The following is a 26687-nucleotide window of genomic DNA, read 5'->3' on the forward strand; positions in this document are numbered from 1 at the left end:
GCGCCCACCAGATCCGCGCTAATTACGCAGCGAAAACAGTCCTCCCACAGGGAGGACAGCTGGGAAGCGCCCGGGTCACCTAGAGATCCACACAGCTGTCACTAGCCAGAGATAAATGGCATAGGTGTCCCCAGTTCGTCCCAGGGGCACCTCCGGGCTGTCCCTGCCATAAAGCTACACAGGAATCTCACTGCCAGACACCACACCCCGAAAGGGTGTCCAGGAAGAGGCCGGCTGAGGGCTTTACGGGCGGCCCTGCCGGAGTGAGAAGGCTGTGGAATGTTCCAAATCCACGGCCGTCAAGGCCACGCTGTCACCCAGGCCCGATGCTGGGCCAGGAGAAAGCATCTTTGTCTCTGGCAATAAAGGGCATCGGAGGGACAGGTGATGGACAGAAAGGGATCTGGGGACCACAGTCCCAGATTCATACGGCTCCCCGCCCCTGACCACGCACCTGGGTTATGGCAGAGAGGCTCCTGGATTTGAGAAACGCACCATGAAAGTTTGAGGGGTAAAGGAAGGGGGAGGGGGGAGGGGAGAGAGGGAGCCAGAGGGCAGAGCCCTGGGGGGCCAGGGGACGGTGTCCGAGCCTCAGAGGCCATGCACGGTTCTGGTGGACATGACTGCAGGGCCGGGGCTGCGGCGGTCAGCGACAGGTGTGTGGACGCAGGTGCAGCACAGGGAGGCCCGTGTGGAGGCTGATGGCTTCTGTGTCCCAAGGTGGGCAGTGATCAGACGGCACCGGGACCACACACTCGCACACAGAGCTGCCAACTGCCCAAGAGGGGAGCACAGGACACTGAGGCCGTCTCTCGTGCGAACTCACCGACACACAAAACACACGCAGACACCCCGCCCCATGCTCTGGGAGTCCCCTCGCTGTGGCTGGAATGCTCTGTCCGCGGGGCGGTCAGCTCCGGGGCACCAGGGCGGCCTCTGCTTCCAGTGTTGTTCCCAGCACCCAGGCAAGCACCGGGCACGCAGTGGATGCTGGGTGCTGAGGAGGGGGGGGCCGTGGGCAGCAGAGCCTGTGGTGCTGGGTGAGTGTGAAGGGAGCCGGGACGGCGACCGAGGTGACACAGCTGCGGCCCCTGGGGAAGATCCCAGTGCTCCGAGATGGTGGCCTGGGGCATCAGGCACTCGAGCCCGCCCCTCCTCGGCTGGGCCTCGCTGCCCTTCTCACCAGCCAGCCAGACACAGAGACTCTGATCCAGTGTGGGCAGCCGAAGGGCGGGCATGGTGGACCCGGTCTAACTGGCAGGGAGGCTGGCTCAGCCCCCAGCAGTACCCAGCAGGCGCTGCGACACGGCAGGACCTGGGCACTGCCTGGTCCTGAGCTGGGCTCTGCCCTGGGTCCTGACAGCTGACGCCCACACTGCCCTCAGCCTCCCCGTTCTGCTGCAGGGGAGGTGGCGGCAGACCCAGGCCTCCTTTATGCTCTCGCCTCTGCCGTGGCCTCTGCTCCGGAGCCCGCCCCGTTCCTGGCTGCCCAGCCCATGGTGACCGCTGCCCCCGCCTCCAGCTCTCCTGCACGGCCGGGGAGCTTGCTTCCCAATGGCCCCTTCCATAGTAAGGACCTCTTCCAGGCACCGGCCCAGGGCAGGAGCCAGGCAGTGGCTGCCTCACCGGCCATGGTCGCAGTCAGGAAGGGGACGTGACGCGCCAGTCTTTGCCTCCCTGCATCGTGCTGCTGTGCCTCAAGGAACAGATGCAGCGTCCCGGGGTCCCTGCAGCCCACCACACACCATGACCACCCCTCCATCCGTGGGCAGAGGAGGAGGCAGGGCAAGGTGAGCACAGGGTGACTGTAATTCTCGGTCTCCCCGCAGCCTGTTGAGGAAGGCCGGCTGGACCTCATCCTCCTGCATCCCTGACGGCACAGCCGCACACGGAGGGCCCACCGGGTGCCTGTGCTGGGCTACAGGTCAGGGACACAGAGGACACAGGGGGTCTCTGCCCTGTGTGCGAGGACTCTCATGCCAGAGCAGCAGCAAAACCGTGAGCATGGGTGGTAACCTCACTGCCCAGCGCTCTGCTGGGACACAAAGGGACTTGACTGTCTCCCTGGGGAGAGCCGGGTGTCCGAGGGCGGAAGGGGCCTAGGCAGCTGCAGCGGGGCTTGTGCAGCGAGTAGCCACCGCAACTGCAGCCCGTGGACTGCTCTTGGCCTCCTGGAGGCCCCGCCCTGGAGGTGGCCTCCTCCTGCCCCCAGAAGAGGTCTTACCCACACCTTTCTCTGGGTCAGGGGTGGCAAATCTAGGCCCTGGGTCAACCCTCCTGGCCCTTGGGATCTGGGGCCTCGGTGCTGTGGTTCACAGGAGGCGGCTGGGGCCTCAGTACCATTACAGCATTGGGAGGCCCCAGAAGGGCACAGAGGACAGGGCCTTTCCTGCCCAGCAGGGCAGTGGAGACACCAGTGCAGGGACCTGCATGGCACCGGCTCCCTGTGTGAGCCCCACAGCGTTCGGCTCTTCCTTGGCTCTGTGGGCCACATCGGGCAGCAGAGAGAACAGAGTGGACAGCGTTTCAGGGGAAGGGCTGGTGTGGACACGCAGGGACAAAGGTGGCTGAGGACTGGGCCAGTCTAGCTGTCCCACTGACATCTGCAGGTCCCCAGATGACCACCCTTCCCAGAGCCTTACAGGTCAGGCTGGAAGGGCACAGGCACCCCCACTCGGGACCCCCACTCGGGGACCCTGGGAAGCTGTCAGGACTCCCACTTCTGCCCCGGCCCACAACCTGGAATGCAACTCTCCCCCACAAGAATTCAATCTCTCCAAAGTTACTGTCTGTCTTTCTGTTTCTTGGAGACAGGGTCTCACTAGTAGCCCAGACTGGCCCCAAACCCTCAGTGACCCTCCTGCCTCAGCCTTCCAAGTGCTGGGATTGTGAGTATGTGCCACCACGCTTGACTCTGTCTTATGTTATATGCTTTGTAAGCTGCGTGTTTCTCAAAATGTTTTTTAATGGAAAAAGAATTCTGTGTATTCTTTTGGCCCTGGCTCCGGAGATACACTCCATGATTTTAAAGACATAAACTTTAAAGACCGAAGCCTCTGCAGGGATCTTGCAGGTGCCTGCCGACACCTGAGCCCGGTGAGCAGCAGGTAACACTGGTGTCACCTGCTGCATCCTCAAGGAGCTGGCCAGTTGCACACAACAGAAACCAAGTCTGGGGTATGGAACAGATGGCTTTTGGCAAAAGCACACAGCACTCTGGGTGAAGAGAGGAGCACAGGGTCCCGGGGTGGGGGGCTGCACAGGGAGCTGATGGTCACCCTGCCTCTGGGCACAGCAGGTCCCCCACTTCCTGGGTTTCTCTTGCTCTTATTTTGGGTTTGCCAGGAAGCACTGCTCCTTCCTGGCCAGCTCTTCCAATCCCTGCTCGGGGAGCCCTGCTCCTCCCACAGCCCGAGCAACGGGTACCCACAGACCCTCAATCCTGCCCTCCCCAAAGCTGCGGGAGAAGGGCCCATCTCCCCTGCCAATCCGACTCCTGGTGGCACACTGTGACCTCACTCTTGGGGTCCTGGGATGGCACCCACGTTAGGCCTCCTACCGGGGCCGTGCCACCTGGCTTGGGGCCCGACATCCCTGTCTGAGTGACAATAGAACACCTCAGTGTCACCTGGAGCACAGCGCTCGAGCCATGTCTGCTCCACAGCGGCTTGGTTCTCCCAGCGGTCTGGGAAGGGGGTGAAATTATCTGCATGTTTTGTGGCGGGAGACTCAGGCTCAGCAGTCCCTGGGATGGTGACAGATGGAGGCAGGCCCCGCCAAAGCCCACAGTTCCCCTGGAAGGTGCCCCTGCTCATGCCAGCTCCACCCCTCAGCATCCTTCGGGGCACAGGGGGAGCCAGGCCTGCGAAAGTGTCCGAGGGCCGAATGCAAGATGGGAGGCCGCGCCCCAGGCCTCTGCCTGTGTCCAGCAGAGTCCGAGTCACGAGTCACAGTTCCCAGAGGCTGGGTCCCACAGGTTCCAGGCCTGTTCCAGATCCTCACGCGGCCCGGGAGGGGCTGTGTGTTCCTGACAACTTCTCTGGTTGGATCCCAAGACCCCACTCTGGAAACCACTGTCCTAGGGAAAGTGCCCACCGCGAAAATCCAGGACTAGGCAGGGACAGCCCTGTCCCCTCAGATGTGCTGTGGTGACTCCGACATGGACAGAGGCCGACCTCTGGCGCCCCGGGGTTGTGTTAAGCCAAGCAGTCTGTCTCCTCACAGGACCTCGCTCCCATGTGGCGTGTGCCGCAGTGTGGATCCGCGGATTCCTGTGACGTCCCCTACATCTGCTCTTCCCTGAGTGCGCCATTTGGGCGCACTCGGGGTCCTTGTCCCGCCATGTGCCCTGTCATGCTTGAAAATGCCACCCACTCGGGACTGCAGGCGACAGTGGCTCTGGGAACAGACTGTGGCCCCAGGTCTTCTCACTCCCCAGCCTCGGGCCACACAATGACCCCAGGGACAGCACAAGAGGCTCTCCCTGGTGGCCAGGGTTGGAACCTGTCCTACACCGTGGCCACCAGAAGATGACCCTCTGGCAATGTTCTAAAAAGACTGGGGTGTGGCGTTCATCTGGCACTGAGGGGAGACCCAGGAAGGAACGTGTCCGCGGCAGTGGCCGCCACAAAGGGACTGTTTCTACTAGGTTGGCGCCTGCCAGTTACCCAGCACCCAGCTGCAGCCCAGCTTGTGCAGGTCAATGGCTGGGAAGCCCTGCGTCCTTAGGAAACGTTAGAGGGCGGCAGGAGGAGCTCGGGGCAAAGGCCTCATGTTAGTGGAAACATAACAACCAAACCATAATAAATAATAATACCAACAATAAACTGCCTGCAGTAGGCCCAGCTGTAACCCCAGCCGCTCTGGAGGCCGAGGGAGGAGGACTGTAGGTTCCAGCCCACCGTAGGCTTCATGTCTCCAAATAAAAACCAGAATCACAGAATGAAGAGCTAAAGCAGAGAGGCCTCAGCAGCAAGTTGATCCAATTGGCTGTGAGAACGAAAGAATTAGCAAAGAACCGGAGAGTTCCGGAGAGCCAGGGGCCAGCCCCCCCCCCCCCCCCCGCACCTCCGCAGCTCGGCTCCAGCTGGTCTCTTCCTCACCACTGGCACAGTGGCACTCCCGCCCCCCGTCGGGTCTCTGGGGATCCTTAGTCTTTCTTTGTGTCTCAGCCCTGGCATGTCCTGACCACACGCTATGCTGATCCCAGGGGTCCTGTGGAGGGTACCTATGGCAGGTGTTAGCCCATTTCAAACCAGCAGAGGGCACCAAGGACTGGGGGGCTAAGTCCTCTGTCAAAGACCAGTTAGTCAGGTGTGGCAATGCACACCTGTAATCCCAGCACTTGGGAGGCTGAGGCAGGAGGATGGCTGGGAGTTTGAGGCCAGCCTGAGCTGTACACTGAATTCAATGCTAGTCACACCTACATAGCAAGTCCTGTTTCAAAAAAACAAAAAAATCCAACACCCCCATTCCCAAGACACCAAGGGGTGGGGAGGAGAGGTGGTAACCAAGAGAACCGAGTGCAAGCCCCTCCCTCGACAAAGCCGGCACGGAAGCTGCCGGCGCCCGGAGGTGCTGCTCCAGAAGGAGCTTCTGGGCATGAGGGCACTGCCAGACTCCGGCGGGAATGCCAAGCACTACTGTCGTGTGACAGCTCCCGAGGACAAGGGCCCATGGACAGCCCGCGCGTGTCCCGTGGCAGGGGACGTGCCCATATGTGTGCACGTACGTGTACACACACACACCACGGGATACACAGCTGGGCACAGGCGCGGGCTGTGTGCGGTGGCGCACGTTCACTGAGGTCCTACTGTGTGCCCGACACTACCTGCCAGGTGCTCTCCGCTCACCTCGCAGCCCACGCCCACGCCGTAACTAACCACTGCCGTGGACTAGCGGGGCCTCCCTCGCTTGAGCCAGCTAGAATTCATGACTCCGGCCGTGCAGTCTGCCCTGCAGCCCCGGGAGTTGCACGCCAATGGTCCTGGGCCCTTAGTGTGGCAGCTCTGAGCCGCAACGTCACCCACGTTACCAGCTAAACAGGGGCTTTCTTTCAAAGTGAAAACCAGGTCAACAATGTTCAGGTAAAAACTAGACGTGGACTTACAGAGCCCGCGAGGGAGTCGGCCGTGCTGCCAGGGGAACCGAACCTGCCAGCAGGGGGAGCCCTCAAGGTAAGGCATGAAGAGTGGACCTCTACTTATACAAGAGCAACCAGCCTGATTGACGCAATTCAGAGCCTGGTGATTGGCCCAAATTCGAGTGTGCCAATTGGTCCAAATTTGAGCCCATCCATTGGTCCTAATAGTTCCAAATGCAAATCCTCCGTCCCAACCTGCTGATTGGTGCAAAGTCAATTCCACCGTGGGTTGGAACTCAAGCCCACTGTGGTCAGGGCTGACGTTGTCATCTTCCAGCTGGAGTGGGACCCTCGGAACTCCTCGGTGGTCCTGGAAGCCTCGCTGGGCAGGGCCCTGTATCAGGCTGAGCGGGCCGGACACCAGTGCTGGGCCGCGGCTTCTCCAGAGAGGTGGGAGTGCGGGGACCCGACCCGGGTGCCTTCCTGTGGGAGCCGCACGGCTGGGTGGAGCGCACGGCTGGCTGGAGCGGGCGCGGGCCGGGCCGGTTCTGCATCCTCAGCCCCGCCTCGCGCTTGGTTCCGCAGCCTCAGGCGCGGCAGGGGCGCCCCCAGTGACGCTTTCCCTGGACGCAGCGCGGCGGGCTCGCGGGGGACCTAGCGGACCCGGTCCGGCCTGAGCCTGTGCCGCGTGGACACAAGGGCGGCCCTGCCCAGATCCGGCTGTGCTGCCCTGAACGCGGAGGCCTCGGGACCGCGCAGCACCCAGCGCCCTCTGAACCTGGCCTGCTTGATGCCCGGCACGACGATCCTCTGACCCCCCTGGGAGGAAAGCCATGGGTCCCACATCACCCCTCGTGGGCACATGGGGACGGCGTGACCTGCCTGGACTGCGGGGGTGGCAGATGCCCAGCAAGGAGATGTAGAGGCCGCAGGCAATGCTCCTGTCGCCTTGAAATCAGCCCAAAGACAACAGCTGCACAGATGCAGAAAGCGGCTGGGCGGGCTTTTAGGGCTCGGAAAGGGCAGCTCATTCAGATGTGGGCAGGCAGAACCAGGGCGCGGACCCTCCGACCCCTGCGGACACCCCCGCTCGCTGGCTTGACACTTCGACCCCTGCGGCCGCCCCCCCACCCGCTGGCTTGACACTTCGGGGCACGGAGACTCCATCCGAACACCCCCCGGGGTCCGGGCACTACTAGTGCTTGAGGGGCAGGGTCTGGGGTCCGTGTGGAGTGCAGGTTGGAGACCAGGGTTCGCCGGGAGCCCCTCCTACAGGGACACGTCCCTGTCACCACGACCCTGCCACCACATCCCTGCCACGACTCTGCCACCACATCCCTGCCACCACATCCCTACCACCACATCCCTGCTCCCACGTCCCTGCCACCACATCCCTGCCACCACGTCCCTGCCACCACGTCCCTGTCACCACGACCCTGCCCCCACGACCCTGTCGCTACGTCCCTGTCGCCACGACCCTGCCACCACGTCCCTGTCACCAAGACCCTGTCACCACGTCCCTGTCACCACGTCCCTGTCACCACGACCCTGCCCCCACGACCCTGTCGCTACGTCCCTGTCACCACGACCCTGTCACCACGACCCTGTCACCACGTCCCTGCCACCACATCCCTGCCACCACGTCCCTGTCACCACGTCCCTGTCACCACGACCCTGCCCCCACGACCCTGTCGCTACGTCCCTGTCGCCACGACCCTGCCACCACGTCCCTGTCACCACGACCCTGTCACCACGTCCCTGTCACCACGTCCCTGCCACCACATCCCTGTCACCACGTCCCTGTCACCACGACCCTGCCCCCACGACCCTGTCGCTACGTCCCTGTCGCCACGACCCTGCCGCCACGACCCTGTCGCCACGTCCCTGCCACCACGTCCCTGTCACCACGTCCCTGTCACCACGTCCCTGCCACCACGTCCCTGCCACCACGTCCCTGTCACCACGACCCTGTCACCACGTCCCTGTCACCACGACCCTGCCCCCACGACCCTGTCACCACGACCCTGTCACCACGTCCCTGTCACCACGACCCTGCCACCACGACCCTGTCGCTACGTCCCTGTCGCCACGTCCCTGCCACCACGTCCCTGTCACCACGACGCTGTCACCACGTCCCTGTCACCACGTCCCTGCCACCACGTCCCTGCCACCACGTCCCTGCCACCACGTCCCTGTCACCACGACCCTGTCACCACGTCCCTGTCACCACGTCCCTGTCACCACGACCCTGCCCCCACGACCCTGTCGCTACGTCCCTGTCACCACGTCCCTGCCACCACGTCCCTGTCACCACGTCCCTGTCACCACGTCCCTGCCACATCCCTGCCACCACGTCCCTGCCACCACGTCCCTGTCACCACGACCCTGTCACCACGTCCCTGTCACCACGACCCTGCCCCCACGACCCTGTCGCTACGTCCCTGTCACCACGTCCCTGCCACCACGTCCCTGCCACCACGTCCCTGCCACCACGTCCCTGTCACCACGACCCTGTCACCACGACCCTGTCACCACGTCCCTGCCACCACGTCCCTGCCACCACGTCCCTGCCACCACGTCCCTGTCACCACGACCCTGTCACCACGACCCTGTCGCTACGTCCCTGTCACCACGACCCTGTCACCACGTCCCTGCCACCACGTCCCTGCCACCACGTCCCTGTCACCACGACCCTGTCACCACGTCCCTGTCACCACGACCCTGCCCCCACGACCCTTCCCCCTCGACCCTGTCGCTACGTCCCTGTCACCACGACCCTGTCACCACGTCCCTGTCACCACGTCCCTGCCACCACATCCCTGCCACCACGTCCCTGCCACCACGTCCCTGTCACCACGACCCTGTCACCACGTCCCTGTCACCACGACCCTGCCCCCACGACCCTGTCGCTACGTCCCTGTCACCACGTCCCTGCCACCACATCCCTGCCACGTCCCTGCCACCACGTCCCTGTCACCACGTCCCTGTCACCACGACCGTCACCACGACCCTGTCACCACGTCCCTGCCACCACATCCCTGCCACCACGTCCCTGCCACCACGTCCCTGTCACCACGACCCTGTCACCACGTCCCTGTCACCACGACCCTGCCCCCACGACCCTGTCGCTACGTCCCTGTCACCACGACCCTGCCACCACGTCCCTGTCACCACGTCCCTGTCACGACCCTGTCACCACGTCCCTGCCACCACTACCCTGCCACCACGACCCTGCCACCATGTCCCTGTCACCACGACCCTGTCACCACGTCCGTCACCACGTCCCTGCCACCACTACCCTGCCACCACGACCCTGCCACCACGTCCCTGTCACCACGACCCTGTCACCACGTCCCTATCACCACGATCCTGCCCTCACACCCTCCAGGGCCTCTTCCCTTGCACTGTTTTCCTTTGCACCACTCTGGCGTGTGACTGACTTGGGAACTGCTTCAGTCCCATCGTCCTCCTGCTCCGCACCAGCCCGTGGCCAAGGCACCTGCCTTCCTCTCCCAAGCAGGGCTGAGCCGCTGCACCTCCCGCCCCTCCCTGCGCCCAGCCTCCAGTGCCCCATGGAAGGGTCTCGGGATTCGGCCAGCCCAGGAGTCACATTCGTGACTCCTCCCCTCTGCCCTGACACCACAGACCCCGCCGCTGCTGTCCTGAGACGGCGCTGGCCCCGTCAGCTAGAGCCCAGGCTAGTGAACGGCCCAGTAGCTTCCGGCTCCGTGGCTCTGCACAGCACCGCCTCCCGCAGCTGTCCTCCCGCAGCTGTCCACTGGGAGCTGGCTTCCTCCGATGCGGCTCCCTGCTGCAGGCCCCACACTGTAAAACCTGCCTGCTAGGAAGCGTCTGCGTCCTCGGTGGCCTGCACTATTCCCAGGGCACAGACTTGGCTCTAGGGGTGACCACCGAGTGAGGGCAAGGACCCAAGACAGAAGCACCTGGATGACACACCCAGGAGCACGGGGGACAAAGCCAGACTCACGAAAACACAGCAGGAGGAACAAGGAGCTGCCATCGGGAGAGTGAGATGGCCAGAGCGAAGATGAGGACACACTCCAGCAGGCACGGAGGACGGCGCCGCCCGAGCTCGGCGCACGGCTACTGGACACTTTCCACAGAACCACTTACACAGCACGCAGAGGTCTGAGTGCCGACTTGTAATTAAGTATCACTAGCGGGAAGGCACCTGCGCTGGGTCGAAGCCCAGCAAACAAGGTGAAGACACCTGTTCCCAAAAGCTTTTCTAAATGCTCAAGAAAAACCACGTTGGGCAGGAATCGGATTTCCATCGCACGTTCCGAGTGTTTCCAGTTGACACAGAGTACAGTAATCACGGACTGAGCGCCCACCGCCTGTGTCCACGCTGAGGATCTGGACAGAGGTCAGCGCTGCCCTTGCCAGCCGTGCCCTTCACACTCACCTGGCCACCTCGGTGGCCTCCTCCTCCTGCTGTCCCAGATGTTTTCAGTTCCTGCAAACAACATGTGCACGCACATAGGTCACGACGCAAGCTCACCCGATCCCTGACCCATCCCAGCCCTGGCCCCGACCAATGAGGCTGCGTGGACGAAGCCTCAGGCGTGGGTCGAGCCGACCTGAGGCCCGTGATCCCGCACACAGGTGCTAAAGATGGCTGCGGACTTGCTGAGTCTCAGTGTGCTCGGCTCTCACAGGGAGACCCCACCCCTGCCCGGGACAGGCCTGAAGGGTGTCGTGGCCAGACCCCACCGAGCTCGGGTGGCAGCAGGCTGGGCACAGCAGAGGCTGGACGTGTGCAGTTCACTCCCACTTAGCCAATGGCCGGGACCCCAGGACAGCCCCTGCCCTGTCCTCCCTCAGCAGGACAGGGAGCGCACACAGGATGGCCGTACCGTGACGAGGCGCTGACACCCCTCGGGGCAGGGAATGAATGGTGTGGGTCACGGCTCCTCTCACTCCGCAGCACTCAGACTCACAGAGCGAGGTCTCAGCCTCCTTTCCCTAAAAGTTCAGTTGATGAACAAAAACGCCTACACATTTCAAAGCTTCTGTGACCAAAACTGAAAAGAGCGTCACGAGTGGGAGAAGAGACCCGAGCTCGTCTCCACACGGGTCAGCAGGACAGAGGTGGTGGACAGAGGGCCCGCTCTGCACCCTGTCACGGGAGGCCTCACTATGGCTGACAGGAAGCAGGGCTCAGAAGTGAGAGAGCTGACTGAACCCCTAATACCAGATGGCGGGTGCTGGGCAGGAAGAGGACGGCAGCGCGGCCCTGGCAGGGCAGGGACACTGGCACGCTACCCAGGTGGAGCCTCAGCTTCACAAATCCACCTCCAGACAGCTGGGATCACTGCACGGTGCCACTGCACCTGTGCCCACCCCACGCCAACTTGGCACGGGGACAGGGACGGAACTGTACTCAGCTGGGGTACTCCTAGGGGTGAATGTCCTGCCCCCTCTGAGCCTCACCGGGCCAGGTTCACGTGGGCCTTGGCCTGCAGAGCCCTGGACACTCCTCTGCATCACGCAGGTGGACCGGGGCCAGTGACCTGCATCTCACCGTGGCCCCCACCACCGCCCGTCACTGAGGGGAGGAGAAATGAGCCTGCCCCACAAGGTCCCCAGCCGGCAGCTCCCAGCACCCCCCATCTTCCTGCTGTCGGAGTTCTCTCCGCGTCACCCCAAGTCTCAGGCCCAATCCCTAGAGAAAGCCTCAGCAGTGACAAGAGCCCTCTGAAGGACACTCACAGAGACCCCTACCCAAGCACTGCAACTGCAAGGCAGCACACCGCGAGCCTGGAGAGGCGGGCAGCCAGGAGTCCGGGCAGCATGAGCCTCGGCTGCCACCCTGGGCCGCGCTGGACGGCACGGTCCTCGGTCAGCCTGAGCTGCTCTGCATGGTTTTCCCAGCAGCTGTGTCCCTGGTGTCTCGCAGGTGCATTCTGGGTCAGCAAGTCCCTCAGACTCTGTCACAGGTAGGAGAGGATGGAACTCCACTTCTGAAACTGCTGAATGGGCTTCAAATCTAAGGTCCACGCTCCCACGGACAAACCTGAAATGCCCAGCACAGAAGGGATGACAAAACTTAGAACTCAGCTTTCGGGTGCGGTCACGCATCGGGCACCCAGCCGTGTAAATGGGGCATGGTTCAGTGCCCAGGACGCTGCTGGGGACTTCCCCCAGTGCACCGCAGGGACCTCTGCCATGCAAAGCTGCTGCGTTTGAGACCTCACATAAGTGGTCTGTGACAGCTGCAGACACAGCAAGTGACTTCTGGGAACCCGTGCCTGCTGCAGGTGTTTCCGCAGGCACAGCCCTGCCAAGCAGCTAAGGCCGGCGTGCAGAGAAGGTCAGTCCCCTCCCTGAGGTTAACCCTCTGGGGAGCGCCGCCCGCCTCAGTCCTTACCGGCTCCCGCGCTCTGCTCAGGCTTCTCAGGAGCAGGAAACAGCAATATTCCACACCAGAGGAGGACGCGAGGGGAGCGGTGCGCTTTCAACACCCAGGGGCTGCCTGAGGGGAGAAGCCAGCGTGTGGGAGCCCTGCCTCCCTGGGCCATCCCCACAGGCCCGTCCCCAGCCCCCTGCTGCAGCACCCTCTCCTCAGAGGGACTCTCATCTCCCACGAGGCCAACCTGGACTCAGTCAGGAGCATCTGATCTGGCTCCTGACTTTGCCAGAATCCAGGAAAGAATGAAGTTCAAGACCCAGGAACGCGGAGATCTGAAGACAGAGGGAGACAGAGGACGGAGCCATCAGGAGTCCCCACGCAGGCTCAGGAGGAGAGGGGGCCTGGCCGGGAGGCAGGGCGGGGCAGAGAGCAGCCACACAGAGCAAGCAGGAGGACAGGCGGAGCCTTGCCCGGTTCCCAGGGACAGATGCGGCTGGCTGGAGAAGGTGTCACCTGGGGGAGGAATCAGCAGGACCTCCCCACACCAAGGGAGGAGAGGAGAGAGAAGGGAACCATTTACATTAAAAACAACCAGAGCCACTCAGAGGGCCTGGGGCGATATTATTTTTTGGAGTAATATTGTTTAAAAATCGCAAAATAGCAGCAACAGAAACTTCCTGGGGTTAAAAAATCTGCCGCACTTCAGTACGCGTGGGTGATACACGAACCGTGGGTACCGGGAACACACCCGCGGAGCTGGAAGGGAAAACACAGGCCCGTGTGCAGGCGTGACCCCATGAGCACGCGGCAGCGCCGGGGCGCCCACACCTCGGGCCAGGCGCGCAGCTGGCAGAACCGGGATCCCCCAGCACCGCCTGCCAGTTCCGAGCAGTGACAAAACCAGAGTCAAAAGTGGCAAAGGTCCGTGCCGAAGCTCCGAGTGGACAGTGGCCAGGAGGACGGGCACAGGTCAGCTCCCGAGAACTCAGACAGCGCTCCCAAGGAGCAAGAGATCCTAAGGAGAGGGCCTGGAGCGAGTGGACAGGCACCGGCCACCGGAGCCCACTCCAGACAGAGACCTTTAGTGTCACAAAATGCAGTCAGAAGGGCCGACAGACGCCCAGGGAGAAACAATGCTTCTCCGAAGAGAAAGGCCAGAGAGAGGAAGCCTGTGTGAGCTGGAGCGGGGCCTCCCTCAGCTGGGACACAGCACCCAGCCTGGACAGAGGGGACCAGGAAACCACACTGGACAGCAGCGCCCTGCTCAGCGGGGTCACTGCCGGGAGCCGCACGCCACACCAGGGGTGACACAGGGAGACTCGGATCTCCGGGGCCCTCGAGGAGGGAGGCAGGGATGCTGGGACTCGGAGACACAGTGGACTCAGGCCAGGGCACTGCTCCGCGTGACCCTGAAGGGACCCCTGTCCACACACATCTTCCCAAGCCCACAGGAGGCGCAGCACAGAGAGCGAACCTGATGGCCACTGCGAACTTCGGTTCCCAGGGACCATCAGCGGCCCTCGCTCACAGTTGGGACGGGGAAGTTCTCTGGGGGGCGCTGAGGTCTCTCGGGGCCACAGAATCAAGGGCCTAAGTGGCCCCGAAGGGTGAGGGGCATTAGCGTCCCTAAGTGTGAGGCGGTGACCCAACCACACGACCCACTCTTCTGCAGCTCAGTGACAGGGACTCGGGGAAGCTGAAGAGATGGTCGCACACTGGCACAGAAGCCCCAGGCTGGGGTGGGAAATGCTCTAACCCCAGAGAGATTCTCACTCTAACCAGCTTCCTCCTACATCCCCATCTCGGCGTTCAAACGGGACACAGGCGGTCTCCAGGCAGAGCCAGGTTCCATGAGGACAGAGGACATGGGGACGCCGTGAGAATGGGTGCCACGTGGTTCCCCACACGTGCCTTCCACGCAGTGACCGGGACTGGCTCCCGACTCCCCCGAGGCAGGTCTCCCCTAGCCATCCATGTCCTGTCTCCCTGGTGACAGACAGCTGCCCCATGTGCAGTGGGGAGCAGAGTCCCCCCGAGCTCCCGAAGACCCGTGGAGAGCACCGCCCGCGTTCCCTGGCTTGAGTGGCAGGGTGCTCAGCCACGCGGACTCCACAGCAGCATGGGTGCATGGCGAGGGCACGGACCCCAAAACTGAGCCAGCACTGATACCACCAGCCGGAGCATCTGCGGGGAACACAGGGGACCCTGTTAACATGGCCTGCCCTGCCCTCACCAGGGATCAGCAGTTGGCATCTTCATCCTGTCCCTCCCCTCTCACGATGATCAACCCGGGAGAAGCCGGGAAGGCTGTGCACCTCAGGCTCCCACCCAGCCAGGGGCCACGGCCAGCCTCGGCCCCCCAAAAGGCGGGAGGAGAATTCATTCTGATAAAAGGAAGCGAAGAATCACCCCGGAGCCTCCTCCTTTGCAGAGAAGACGGAAGCACTGACCATCCTGCCACCCTGGCCTGGCACAGCCCACGCGCCTCGGCACCTTGTCCTCCGTGGAGCCGAGAGCTGCTTCCGGCCTCACAGAACCTGACCTGCGGCCTTCAGATGGCAGCCCACGCGCCCCCGCCCCACTTCTGCAGGGCCTTCGGGGCATCGCCATGGCAACCGTGTGAGTGCAGCCTTCATCCAAGGGCTGTGGAGAAACCCAAACACGGCCTGGGTTAAATGCAAGGGGAACAGGCTGGGAGGCAGCTCAGTGACACGGCATCTGCCTGGCAAGCACAGGTCCTGAGTTTGAATCTTGGTACAAAAACCCCCAAGGGAATCAAACCGAGCATGGTGGCGCACGCCTGTGACCCAGCACTCAGGAGGCTGAGGCAGCAGGACTGCTGCAAGTTCAGGGCCAGCCTGGGCCACCGAAGAGCTCACAGCCCGAACTGCACAGCGAGACCCTGTCTCAAAAAAAGCCAACCAAGCAACCAAACAAGCCATCACGGAAGTCAGATTGTTGGGTGGGGACTAAGGCAGGACACAGGCACACTGACAAACTCACATCCCGAGCACGCTGGTCCACAGCCCACCGCACTTGGGAATTTCACCGTGAAACTGGTCCGGAACCAAGACCAGAGCGGAAGGGCTTGCCTGCAGCTCAGATTCGGACACGAGCTAGGCGCTGTACTCGGGGTCCAGGCGACGGCTGGCAGTCACCGCACAGAACTGGAAGGCGGGGTGTCATGGACTGCCAGGACCGTCTCCTCAGAAGTCACCACTGGCTGTCCGCTGACCCCCACCCCCCCAGGCGTGCTTCTTGGGGTGCGCATGCCCTTCTGTGTGCTAACGGAAGCCGCCCCCAGCAGTTCAGTTTCTTTAGGGTGGGCTGGAAGTTAGCTCGCCATGTCTTTATCATTGAAACAGTTCTTAGGGGTTCTGCCAAAATCCAAACTGCGGCTCTAAGAAAGGAAAACATGTAACCCGTCAGGACCTTATCATCTGAATAGTGATCTATCACTGTGATTTTCTGCTCTTTTCCAGACCAAGTTTTGCTAGGTAGCTCAGCTGGCCTCAGCCCCACGTGAGCCTCCTGCCTCAGCCTCCTGAGCGCTGGGTCACAGGCGTGCCCCACACACTTCGCCTTAACCGTTATTCTAAACCCATGGAAATGTGCGGACCGGGACAGCCGCAGACACTGAGACACTGCGGCGTCAGTGCGACCCTGGCCTTCCACAGCTAAGTTAACACCCTGCCACTGAGCCACCTCCTCTAAGTTGGGGTGCTTTTTTTTTTTTTTTTTAAGAACAATGCAAATAATATAAGACTTCAAAACAAGACAACAGGAAATCAGCAGTGGCTACCATAAAAATGTCTCATTTTCTTCAAAACAACTGTTCACACCATCACATACAATAAAATCAAACAAAACAAAACAGAACTAAACCAATCAAAATAGAAGAATGAAAGCATTGTAGGACTTCAAAACAAGATAGCAGGAAATCAACATGATAAGTATCTTGTTTTCTTCAAACCAGCTGTCCTGGGTTGCTTTTTGTGATTTTCAGCACCACTAAATTGTTGATTTCTGGATTTCATCTTTAGCCCCACAAGAGCTCTTTCCAGCTGTCAACGTAATTAAAATAATTCATAACCCAAGCCTTGCACACTTGGGGTGTCTGTGGGGGACACATGTAAAAAAGATGGTGTTTGTATTCCTGTGTTCATCTTGCCCGAGTAGAGAACAAGACGTGGTGCATTAGACGCGGTTACCAGATACGGCCAACAGTGCACACAAGCGTACGGAGGGACGCTGCTGGCCACGGTCAGACCCCATGAGCACAGCGTGGGAGGTCACCCGGGCGAGGACGAGCCACAGTGCGGAGCCAGGGGCCCGGTGGTGGTGAGGCTGAGGCTGACCAGGGAAAGCCAGCAGGTGCAGGCGACTCCTGGCCAGCTGGGGGACCGTCAGCACTTTCAGCAGAGGTGCCCGCCTGGCCAACACCGAGGTTAGTGAACTTCAGGATCGGGGCAACAGACCACGGAGCACCCATGTCCGAGTGAAGGAAGCAGGCCTGGACCCCCGAGAACGGGGCCGCCCCCACCCACACCGTCCCCAGTGCACCACAGATGCCCTCGGACTGAAGAAATCCCTGCCTCGGGGAAGAGCACTGCTGGGGAGAAGCAGCAGAGCACAGGGCCGATGGCTGCAGGGTCAGTGTCCAGAGGGTCGCCTGTGTGCCACACCCCTGCCCGGGGTTCCCTGCAGTGTCCATCGGAGCCGAAGACCCTCGCTCCGAGCTCATCTGCTCACTTGGCACGCGGCTGTGGCTGTCACTGTCACTGCACCGGGATCTGCTTTCTGTCTCTCACTGGAGTCTGAGCCAGCTTCCAGGCGGGCTGGACAGTGCAGGGCTCCCCTTCCCGTGGGTCGTCCTGCAAGCCATCTGGCACTAGGACCATCATCAGGGACACCTGATGATGGCGCTTCCTAGCCAGCCGTAGACCTGCACGCCTGTAATCCCGGCACTCTGCAGGCCGAGGCAGGAGGATCACAGCAAGTTTGAGACCTGCCTGGGCTCCCGAGTGAGCCGAAGGGCAGCCTGCACTGCATAGTGAGACTCCATCAAAAAGAAAACAAACAAACAAAGGCCCTTGGAGAAAGATGAAGCTTCCTTCAGAAGTCACCAGGCCTGCTGAAGGCCGCCAGAACGCTCTCCCTGTACCAGCCTGGACCCCTTCCCTGCGCTGCACCCTTCCTGCCTCACTTTCTCTGTGGGACCTGGACTTTGCAGCAGTGGGCAGTGCTGGCCCCTGAGGAGTGTAAATCTGTGCCCGATGTCCAACTTGTGACGTGGTAAGAATAGGCACATCCTCGCACCAGAGACTGGCCTAAAGAAATGTGCCCGCGTGCTCACTTGGGCAGCACATATACAAGGAAATGTGTCTGATGGCCAAGTGGACAAGGGCGGATGGTTACGCTTGATACATTCTGCCAACTGAAGAAGCCTAGAAGCTTAACTTAGCAGTCCAGCAGCTCTACACCGTGTGCAGAGGCCATGCCCTAACCCTCCAGGATGCTGCTCCCTCCCTGGGCCAACCTGGGGAGGCTGGAAGGTGAACGAGGTGGCTCAGCGGGGCCAGCGTCCTCACTCTGTAAACACCTCAGCTGTGCACGAGGGGGCACCAGACGGGGTGAGGGCCTCGCCCCGACCCCCGGGGTGGAAGGAGAAGAGGCTTGCTGCCTTGGAGTTGAGTGCCGCCCTGTGCCCCGCCGCCCACCGTGGAGCCAGCTGGTGTAGGGCTGAAACCTCGAGGCACTGTGAACTGAGTAACCCTCTCCCCCTTACCCTGGGCACCAGGCACTGTCTCGGCAATGAGGAAAACGTCACTAAGTGTGCCAAGTGTGTATGACGCTCCCGGGGGACAGGGTCCCCAGGGTCCTATGTCCTGAATCTTCAGGAGGCAGAGAGCCCAGGCCTGTGCCCTCTCACTGTCCTCTTCCCTGTCTCCAGGGCGGGCTCAGCCGTGGCGGTGATGCACGTTCTCACCTGCGGTACTGAGAGCCCTTAGTGACCCTGGGGCGCATAGGGAGTCCCCTCAGTATGGCTGCCGTGCCTGCCCCTGCGTGCCCCGTGAAAGCAGACAGTGCTTTAAATGCAAGGCCACGGATGCGCTGCCTGAGCTGAGCTCCTGCTGATCCAGGCCCCGGAGTCAGCAGCACTTTACATATGATGGCCTGGAGAGGGCAGGGAGAGGCTGTGGTGGGCAACGGACGGTCAACTCGTAACGCCCAGCTGACCTGAATCAGCGTGGTGCTGGGTGCAGAGGGCCCACCCGGGGGTGCTGCCAGCATAAAAAGGAGCCCTGGAGAGGAGGTGGTGTTGTGGGCTCTCCTGGAGGAGCCTGGAGCTTCGTTCTGGGTATGAACTTGGCTGTTCTCACTGTCAGAGGAGCTCGGGTCTTCACTGTCACTGAGAATGGCTACGGCTCACTTTGGGGGAGCTCTGGTCCTTACTCTGAGCATCTCTTCCTGGCTCTGGAGTGGACAGTGCTGTGCTATTTTTTTTTTTTTTTTTTTTTTGTACAGGGCATTGAACTCAGGACCCCACACCTGCCGGGCAGGCTGTTCAATCTGCTGGAGAAGCTTGTCGCCCGACTTCCTGATATGAACTTGGCTGTTATCGTCACTGCAGGAGCTTGGGACCTGGTTGTCACCGAGGATGGCTGAGGTACTTTGGGGGAGCTCTGGTCCTTACCTTGAGCATCGCCTCTTGCTCCCGTGCGGATCCCTCAGCCACTGGCACAGCTCACTCATCCCATGTTGCAGACTTTCTCGCTTCCACCGCTGACCCTGGAGCCTTCCCAGTGCATGTCCGTGAAACAGACTTGTACGAGTCACTGTCATGGGCTCTAGGCCTCCAGTTGGACCTGTGGGGGCACTGCTGTGGGCTCTAGGTTTTCAGCTGGACTCATGCGGGACACTGCCATGCAATCTAGGCCCTCAGCTGGATTCTCTGGGTCTTCAGTGTGTGGTCAGATTTCCTGCCCTTTTTTTGTGGTTGACTCTTTGGGCATTATTATAAAATAACTCTACAATTTTTGTGTCCTGTATTGAACTGTTTTCCTTGCAAACCCTGCCTACAGCAGTGATTCTTATTTAGAATAAAAATCTATGTGGTCCAACCCCCGGCGCATCATCCGGCAGAGCTTTGGTCTTACGCTCACTTGTATGTTTTCAATATAAATGCAAACACTGTCCTCACAGGTTCCCACTGGCTTGAGCCACCAGCGGGACATGCATGACTGTCTCATCTGGTAGCTTCCCCGGAGGAACAAGTGGCCCAGTTATGCATGGGACAGTCACGCTGTACCACCGGAGGGTCAAGCTGCCTGACAGTGACACGTGAATTACAGCCCCATTGTGCAGGGGGTAATTTCTGCCCTGCTTTATTTTAAATCTAAGGAGAGGACGACGAGTATCACAGTTTTAGGAACATGGCCAGTATGTGACTGGCCTTCCATTGGGGAGCGAGCACTCAAGGTGATAATCCCGGTTAGAAACAGCCAGGAACGTGGGAGGGTAACGAGGCAAGGACGAACCTGTAAGTGTTCCCGAACTGGCCTCTCCAGGTCTCCAGCTGGGCGGAGCACGGTCAGGGGACCCTGATGAGGCCATCTGCACCCTCAGACCCGCACAGTGGGAAGGGCTTTCAGCCAGCTGGGCCCAGGAGGTGGTGACATTCTGGAGGTCACGGTCATTAGCTTCAGCCAGGTGTTGCAGCTGTAGGGAAACCAGAGTGAGAGGCATTGCAAACGCTGTGCACCCACCAGGGTGGCTTCCTTGTCCAAGTCTGCCTCAGCCTTGCTGCCTTCCCTGTCTGGAACCTTGGGGCTGCTGGGATGACAGCTCCTGTGGCTGTCTGCACAGTCCCCAGCTCAGGCCCAAGCACTGAGGGTCTGTACAGTGCTCCCTCAATGAAAGCACCAACGTGGGGGCTGGGGATTTAGCTCAGCGGCGTAAGCGCCTGCCTTGCAAGCAGGCAGTCGTGAGTTCTATCCCCGGTACCGATAATAAGGAAAAAGATAAAAAAAAAAAAAAAAAAAAAAAAAAAAAAAAAGCACCAAGGTGACTGCAAAGCTCCCATCATCACAAGGACAGTTCTGCCCATGCGTCCTGTCACACGCAGGCTCCTTCTCCAAGAGGAAACCGTCCCCCCCCACACACACACAGAGCAGCCTCCCACACATCCCCCGCCTGCTGACTTCCCCTGTGAGCTCTGGTGAAAAAGGCCAGTGCTCAGGGTCTCCTTGGCACGAAGCAGAGCATCTCTCTTCTGCCCACCACGTTCTGTGCTGCACCCATCCCCAGTGCAGGAAGGCTTCCGGGAAGGGGCTCCGGGGTCCACACTCACATGTGAAAATGCAGGGAGAGAAACTGAGCAGTTACTCAGTAGGTGACAGATGCTGCGTGCAGCTGTTCACTGCTGCAAGCGGAGATGGACTCGAGGAGTCTCACCAGTTCCGAAGCAGGAGGCCCCTATCCTGGACCTAAGCTAGAGCAGAAGGTGCAGAATCCACCGTCTCCCGCCCGGCTCTTCCTGCTGTGGGCGCACTCAGCTGCCGGGCATCTGCCATGAGGGCAGCACTGATCCTACTCCCCGGAAACAGGGCTGTTGCTTGGCTCTTCCAGGTGGCACGATCCTGCTCTGGGCGCACCCAGGGCAGCTCCTGGGCCAGGTGCACGAATCCACCGTGGAATCCCTCTCCCTCGCCGCCGCACTGCTCGGCTCAGGCTGCGCCTAGGGACATGGGGCAGGCTCCGCTTCCCCTCAAGTTTCTCATCCAACTTTTCCTCCACCTACTCCACCACGACCCCACCCGCTCCGGGGTTTCCTGCGCTTGCACTGACTTCCTCTCCTCCATCCCTTCCCTCAGTTCTGGATTCTCAGGAGGTGGCCTCTGCTCATCTCCTACAAAAGACACACTTCCTCCTGTTGTTTTCAGCCACTGCGTAACAGCAGCCCCGAAGACACTCAAGACCCTTCGCCCGGCCACTCCCTCCATCAGTGCGGTCCCCCTAACCTTTGACCCCAGTGGAGCCCCCAGCCCACTCCCGTCCTCCTCCTGCAACTTTTTCCATGCTGAGCTTACCACACCTACCCAGGACATCCGTTCATGACGGGGTTGGAGAGCACAATATTGAGAGAGGACCACAGAGACCACCAGAGGGACAGAGACAGAAACCAACTCCAGGCGTCCGCAGCCCGCTACTCATCAGCAGCGGGATTCAGCCAGGCGAGGTGGTCCACGTGTGTCATTTCAGCACTTGCCAGGCTGAGGGAGGATCGCTTCCAATTCAAGCACTGCCTGGACCCTGCATCAAGGAGAAATAGAAGGTCCTCCTGAGACAGGCAATAACCCAGAAGCAGTGCTCATGACTCTTCAGTGGGGCCTAGAAAAGCCCAGTAAGAAACAACAGGGGGGACAAACTTGCTCTTCACGCTGGGAAACCACCCAGTCCTCAGCCTGGCACAGATGCAGGTTTAGACGGGAAGCAAGCGTGTCCTCCATTGTAAACGCTGCAAACACTACTGAGCTGGGGCCTGGAGTCCGCCCTGGCCCTGACTTCCTTCACAGGTCCTCGCACACGCTGAGGACGAGGAAACAAATCCCTCAGTAAACAGTCAGTACACCTAATGCAGGTGGCCAAATCAAGAATTGCGGGGTTTGGTTTGTCTTTTTGAGACAGGGTCTCTCTGTGCCCTTCAGGCTGGCCTTGAGCACACTTTGTAGCCCAGGCTGGTCTCGAACTCGCAGCGATCCTCCGGCCTCAGCCTCCGAGTGCTGGGACTGCAGGCGAGCGCCACCACGCCCGGCCAGAGTCACGTTCTTCTGACGTCGGGGCACTTTGGCCGGCATCTCTTACTCAAGGCCGAGCCGGAGGAAAACGCGGGCCACAGACGTCCCGACGGGGCCGAACCCGCACGGAAGCCCGGCCGTGCGCTCCTCAGTCCCGCTAAGGCCCTTCTCCCGTCGGAAGCCACGCCAACGTCCCTACCGATCATCCTCCGGGGCCGCACTACCGCCTCGCGACGGCGCGTCCACAGTTACTGGGCGACACGCCCCGCCCCGCCCCGCCCCGACGTCCGAGGTCGCACCCCGCGGGCGCCGCCTCCTTCACTGAGCGCTCGGAGGGCGTGGTTGGGCGCGCGTGAATTACGTCACTTCCTGTAGTCGCGCGGGAAGCCCGCCCTCCGGCTGCTAATCTGCAGAGCTAGCCAATGGTTGTGGCTCTAAACGGCTGAGCCCCAGGGTGTTTCCTTGGCAACCGGAAAGGCGCGTGGGCTTTCACTCTGCCGCCCAGGGCGGGTGAGTGGAGGCGGCCTGTTTCCTGTTGGGAAAATTCTGTTGCTCGTATTTTTTCCGTTTTTTTTTTTTTTTTAAATGAGAAATAGGTGTTAGTCATACTTTTTTTTTTTTTTTGGTACCAGGAATTAAACTTGAGACCTTTTGTACTTGCCAAATCTACAGTGATGTCACCTGTCTCATTCCTGTATTATTTGTCATTTTTCTTTTTTCCCCAGTCTTGGTCAAGTTAGAGGTTTATCAACCTCGATCTCCACAAAAGAACCCAGGTTTTTAATTTTCTGATTTCCCTTATTATCCTTCTGTTTCTTCTCCTTGGGTTTCTTTCTGGTCAGTATTTCCTTTTTTTATTTATTTTGTTTTTATTTTTATTTTAAAGATAGTAAAATACAACAAAACAATGCAGAACAAAGCCAATGAAGACAATGCAGTGAAACAGGTACAGAACCTCAGAGCAGGACACCGGCATAACAGTAATGGGTGCCATAGTGTATCTTTGTGTCTTCACAAGTGGTCCATTCAATCAGGTATAGCAAAATCAAACCAAGAACAGAACATTGAATAGAGCAAAACAATCAGAACAAAGCAAAACAGTGAAACAGTATTTGCCTTCAAAGACAAGGTGGAAGGAAGCCCCGTATTTGCTGTACTGCATGCGGTCATCCTCCCAAGAGGTGCTCAGACCGCTGGCCCTCTGGCCCTCTGGGCAGTGCTTCCTTCCTTCACTGTAATGTGGTGCCAGCTCCGTCCTCACGGAGGAGGCGGGAGCACCTGCAGGAGGAGGCTGCGTCTCCGAAGGGGAACTAAGTGCAAATCAGGGCTCAGGCTGGTTCCTGGAGCAATTCTCCTTCAGAAGAGCTCGAGGTCCTAGGAAAGCCACCTCTGTCCCTTCTAAAGTCACCTTCTCAGTGACTGAGGCCCTCCTGTGAGCCCCGGCCATTGCTCAGCACCACTGCCCTGGAGACCAGGCTCCGGGGACACATGCAGTGTCCAGGTCACAGCTGAGGCCGCCATGCACCTTGATGCGAGCACTGCTTCAGTATTAAATGGTGCTTTTCAGCATACTCTTTTAAATGTTGGAAAATAGAGACAAGAATAATGAAGGAAACCAGAGCAATGGTGCGCACACATCTGTGGTCTTTGCTACAGGAGGTTCTGAAGTTCACGGCCAGCCTGAAACATATGATGAGACCGTCTCAAAACAGCATTAAATTTGGGCATAGTAGCACATGCCTGTAATCCAAGCCCAGGAGGCTGAGGCATGAGGATCACCAAGCTTTGGGGCCAACCTGGAATACATAGTGAACTGAAGGTCAGCCCAAACACTGTCTCAAAACACAAAAAACAAAACCAGCATTAAAAGGGCGGGGGGGGGGGGCAAGAATATATCTCAGTGGCACAGCGCCTTCCTGGCAAGCACAAGATTAGGTTCCTGGTACAAAAAAAAAAAAAAAAAAAAAAAAGACTGGCTGGGGATTTAGCTCAGTGGTATAAACAACCTGCCTGGCAAGCACAAGGTTGTGAATTCAATCCCTGGTACCAGTAAAAAAAAGGTGTTACTGGTTCAATCCTTGATAGCAACGATAAACAAATAAATGCAAAATCATTTATTGCTTTCCCTCCCATACACAGCTGCTCGTTTGGGGGACATGGCATGTCCTGTGACCAATGGTGAGCGAGGATCTGTTCTCGGTCCCTGTCTGCTCAGGGTCTGGGCAGGCCCTCTCCACTGCAACTGTGTCCCTCTCTTCTCTCCCACTGACCTGAGAGGCATCATGCTGAGGTCAAGGATGTGTCCTAAGTCATCAGATGCAGAGACGGGAAGCAGAAAGTACCAAATCTAATTAGAGTAAAAGACACGACCTATGCTGCATGTGGTCATCACAGACTAAGAACAGCCTTCAACAACATCAAACCGACTGGCGGCAGCAGTCAGTAGCCAGCTGTGAGCAGTTGTGCCCATGGTATGCTCCCATGCAGGTCTGGGGGCGTCTGTTCCCTGGCATGTGTGTCCCCTGCACCTCCTTTCTGGAGGGGGAAACTGGGTTCTGCATCCTGGCTTCACGAGGTCTGTCTCTAGAGCTGCTCTGCTCTGGGGTGAGTTGAGGGTAACATTCCGTATGTCACTTCGATGGGAAGATGTTCCCCTCCTGGCCACCAGCTGAGTCATCATCTTCTGCTTCTGCCTGTTCTAACAGCTGGGTGTGGTGGCACACACCTGTGTTTCCAGAACTGGAGAGGCTGAGGCAGGAGGATCACCAAAGATTAGAGGGCAGCCTGGGCTACGCAATTATTCAAGGCCAGCCTGGCCTGTGTAGAGAGATGCTGCCTCAAAAAAGCAAAACAAAACCCAGGTGTGTGTTTCTACCTCGTGGTTTATTTGGTACTTTCTGAGGGGCGTGGTGGAGAGACACATGTGCCTGTAAACTTTTTTTTTTTAAACAGGGTCTTTCCATGTAGTTTAAGCTGGCCTTGAACTCACTATGTCTCCCAGGCTGGCCTGCAACCATAGCAATCCTCCTGCCTCAGCCTCCTGAGTGCTGGAATTACAAGCCCAGATAAAATACTTGGCCAATGACCATCTCCCTTTGATCTTGCCAGATAAATATTCTCTGCGTCCCTTTGTGAGTTATTTGTGGGCCTCAGTCACTGCTTCTTCATAATTCACTAACATTTAACACACAGGGCGCAGTGCTGTCATGGGACAGACACAGCAGTGGAGAAGACAGACAGGAAGGAGAACCTGGTGGAAGAGACGCAGTGGATGGGCAAGGACAGCGTCCCTGGTGTTCCCAGGGCCGCCTGAGAACCTGCGGAAACGGTCCACTCACGGGGCAGTCGGGTAACAGGACAGTGGGTGTGCTGTGTCTGAAACACAGGGCGCCTTTCAGCGGTCCTGCAGCCAGGTCTCCTCCAGCAGCCGCAGTGGGTCTGCAGCAGGCTGGACTCCTCTGTGTCCCCCTGCACCGCCCTTGGCGTCTCCCCCAGCCTGGCCGGGAACCGCAGGAAGCGGTGAGGTCTGGCCTGCAGTGGAGGTTTCAGAACGGTGGCCACCAAGGGCTCCCCCTCGGCCCCTCCAGGTTGCCGTGACCAGAGCCTGCGGCTGCGCCCGGTGAGGGGAGCGGAGCTCTCCCCAGAGCCCCAGGGAGGGCCCTGCAGCCAGGGGGCTGTGGAAAGGCCACTCCGGCCCCCATGCTGCTGACTGTGGGTCCTCGGCCTGGAGACTCCTGGGAAGGGAGAGAAAGCCCCAGGGGCTCCGGGCAGCGTCGTCGGAGGGACCTTCAGAGCCAGCGGCCAGAGCCAGCATCCTCTGCTCTCTGCTCGGAGCATCCTGTCTGTTCTTTGGTTTGTTTGAGACAGGGCCTTGCCGTGTATTCCAGGCTGGACTTGGACTTGCATCGGCCTCCGGCCTCAGCCTTCCGAGCGCTGGAGTGCTGTGGTTACAGAGTGCACGCGCCCGCCTGGCAGCACCTCATCTTACTAAAAGCAAATGTGTCCTAACAGCAGCTCTGGGCACCTGGGGTACCGCATTCTCTTGGGTGGTATCATTTGAGCGGGGTGGGACTCACTCTGGGGAGTGGGCATGGCCCTCGGGCTCTTCCCAGCCTGTGCTGGCTGCTGTGAGCGTGACCTGAAAGTTTGCTTCCTGTTCACAAAACCCCCTTCATCTTCCCGCGGGTTCCCCACAAGCCGCCAGGGCAGTCGAGCTGCAGTGCGGTTGCCGGCCAGCAGAGGGAGACGCCACACCGCGCGCCAACGACCTGCCCCGGGAAGCTTTCTCCACCGTGAAAGACGGGGAGGCGGGGCGGCTCCCTGCACCCTGAGAGGCCCCGGCGGTGGGGTACAAGTTTGAGCTCATGCTGGGCCATTTTGCAAGTTAACTGAGCAAGATCCTGCCTCAAAATGAGAGAGAGAGAGAAAGTGC

At 59.8% G+C, this 26687-nt stretch overlaps 1 protein-coding gene across 3 annotated transcripts in view; it reads right to left on the reverse strand.

Moving 5' to 3' along the window:
• Atp2c2 (ATPase secretory pathway Ca2+ transporting 2) overlaps nucleotides 1-22571 on the reverse strand; it is a 63516-nt gene extending 40945 nt beyond the window's left edge. For 2 of the 3 annotated variants that reach the window (XM_063247776.1, XM_063247774.1), the window contains exons 1-2: nucleotides 21557-22551; nucleotides 19997-20177 (exon numbers count right to left, since the gene is read on the reverse strand). In XM_063247776.1, the coding sequence (XP_063103846.1) occupies nucleotides 19997-20177; nucleotides 21557-21565 (190 nt within the window). In that variant the 5' untranslated portion in view covers nucleotides 21566-22551. Of the gene's footprint in view, nucleotides 1-19996; nucleotides 20178-21556 lie in introns of all 3 variants that reach the window. The other variant, XM_063247777.1, reaches the window with a different exon arrangement.
• Nucleotides 22572-26687: the final 4116 nt, after the last annotated feature.

The sequence above is a fragment of the Cavia porcellus genome, unplaced genomic scaffold, assembly GCF_034190915.1.
Source record: "Cavia porcellus strain 051 isolate PalLab524CR breed Dunkin Hartley unplaced genomic scaffold, mCavPor4.1 scaffold_4, whole genome shotgun sequence".
NCBI lineage: Eukaryota > Metazoa > Chordata > Mammalia > Rodentia > Caviidae > Cavia > Cavia porcellus.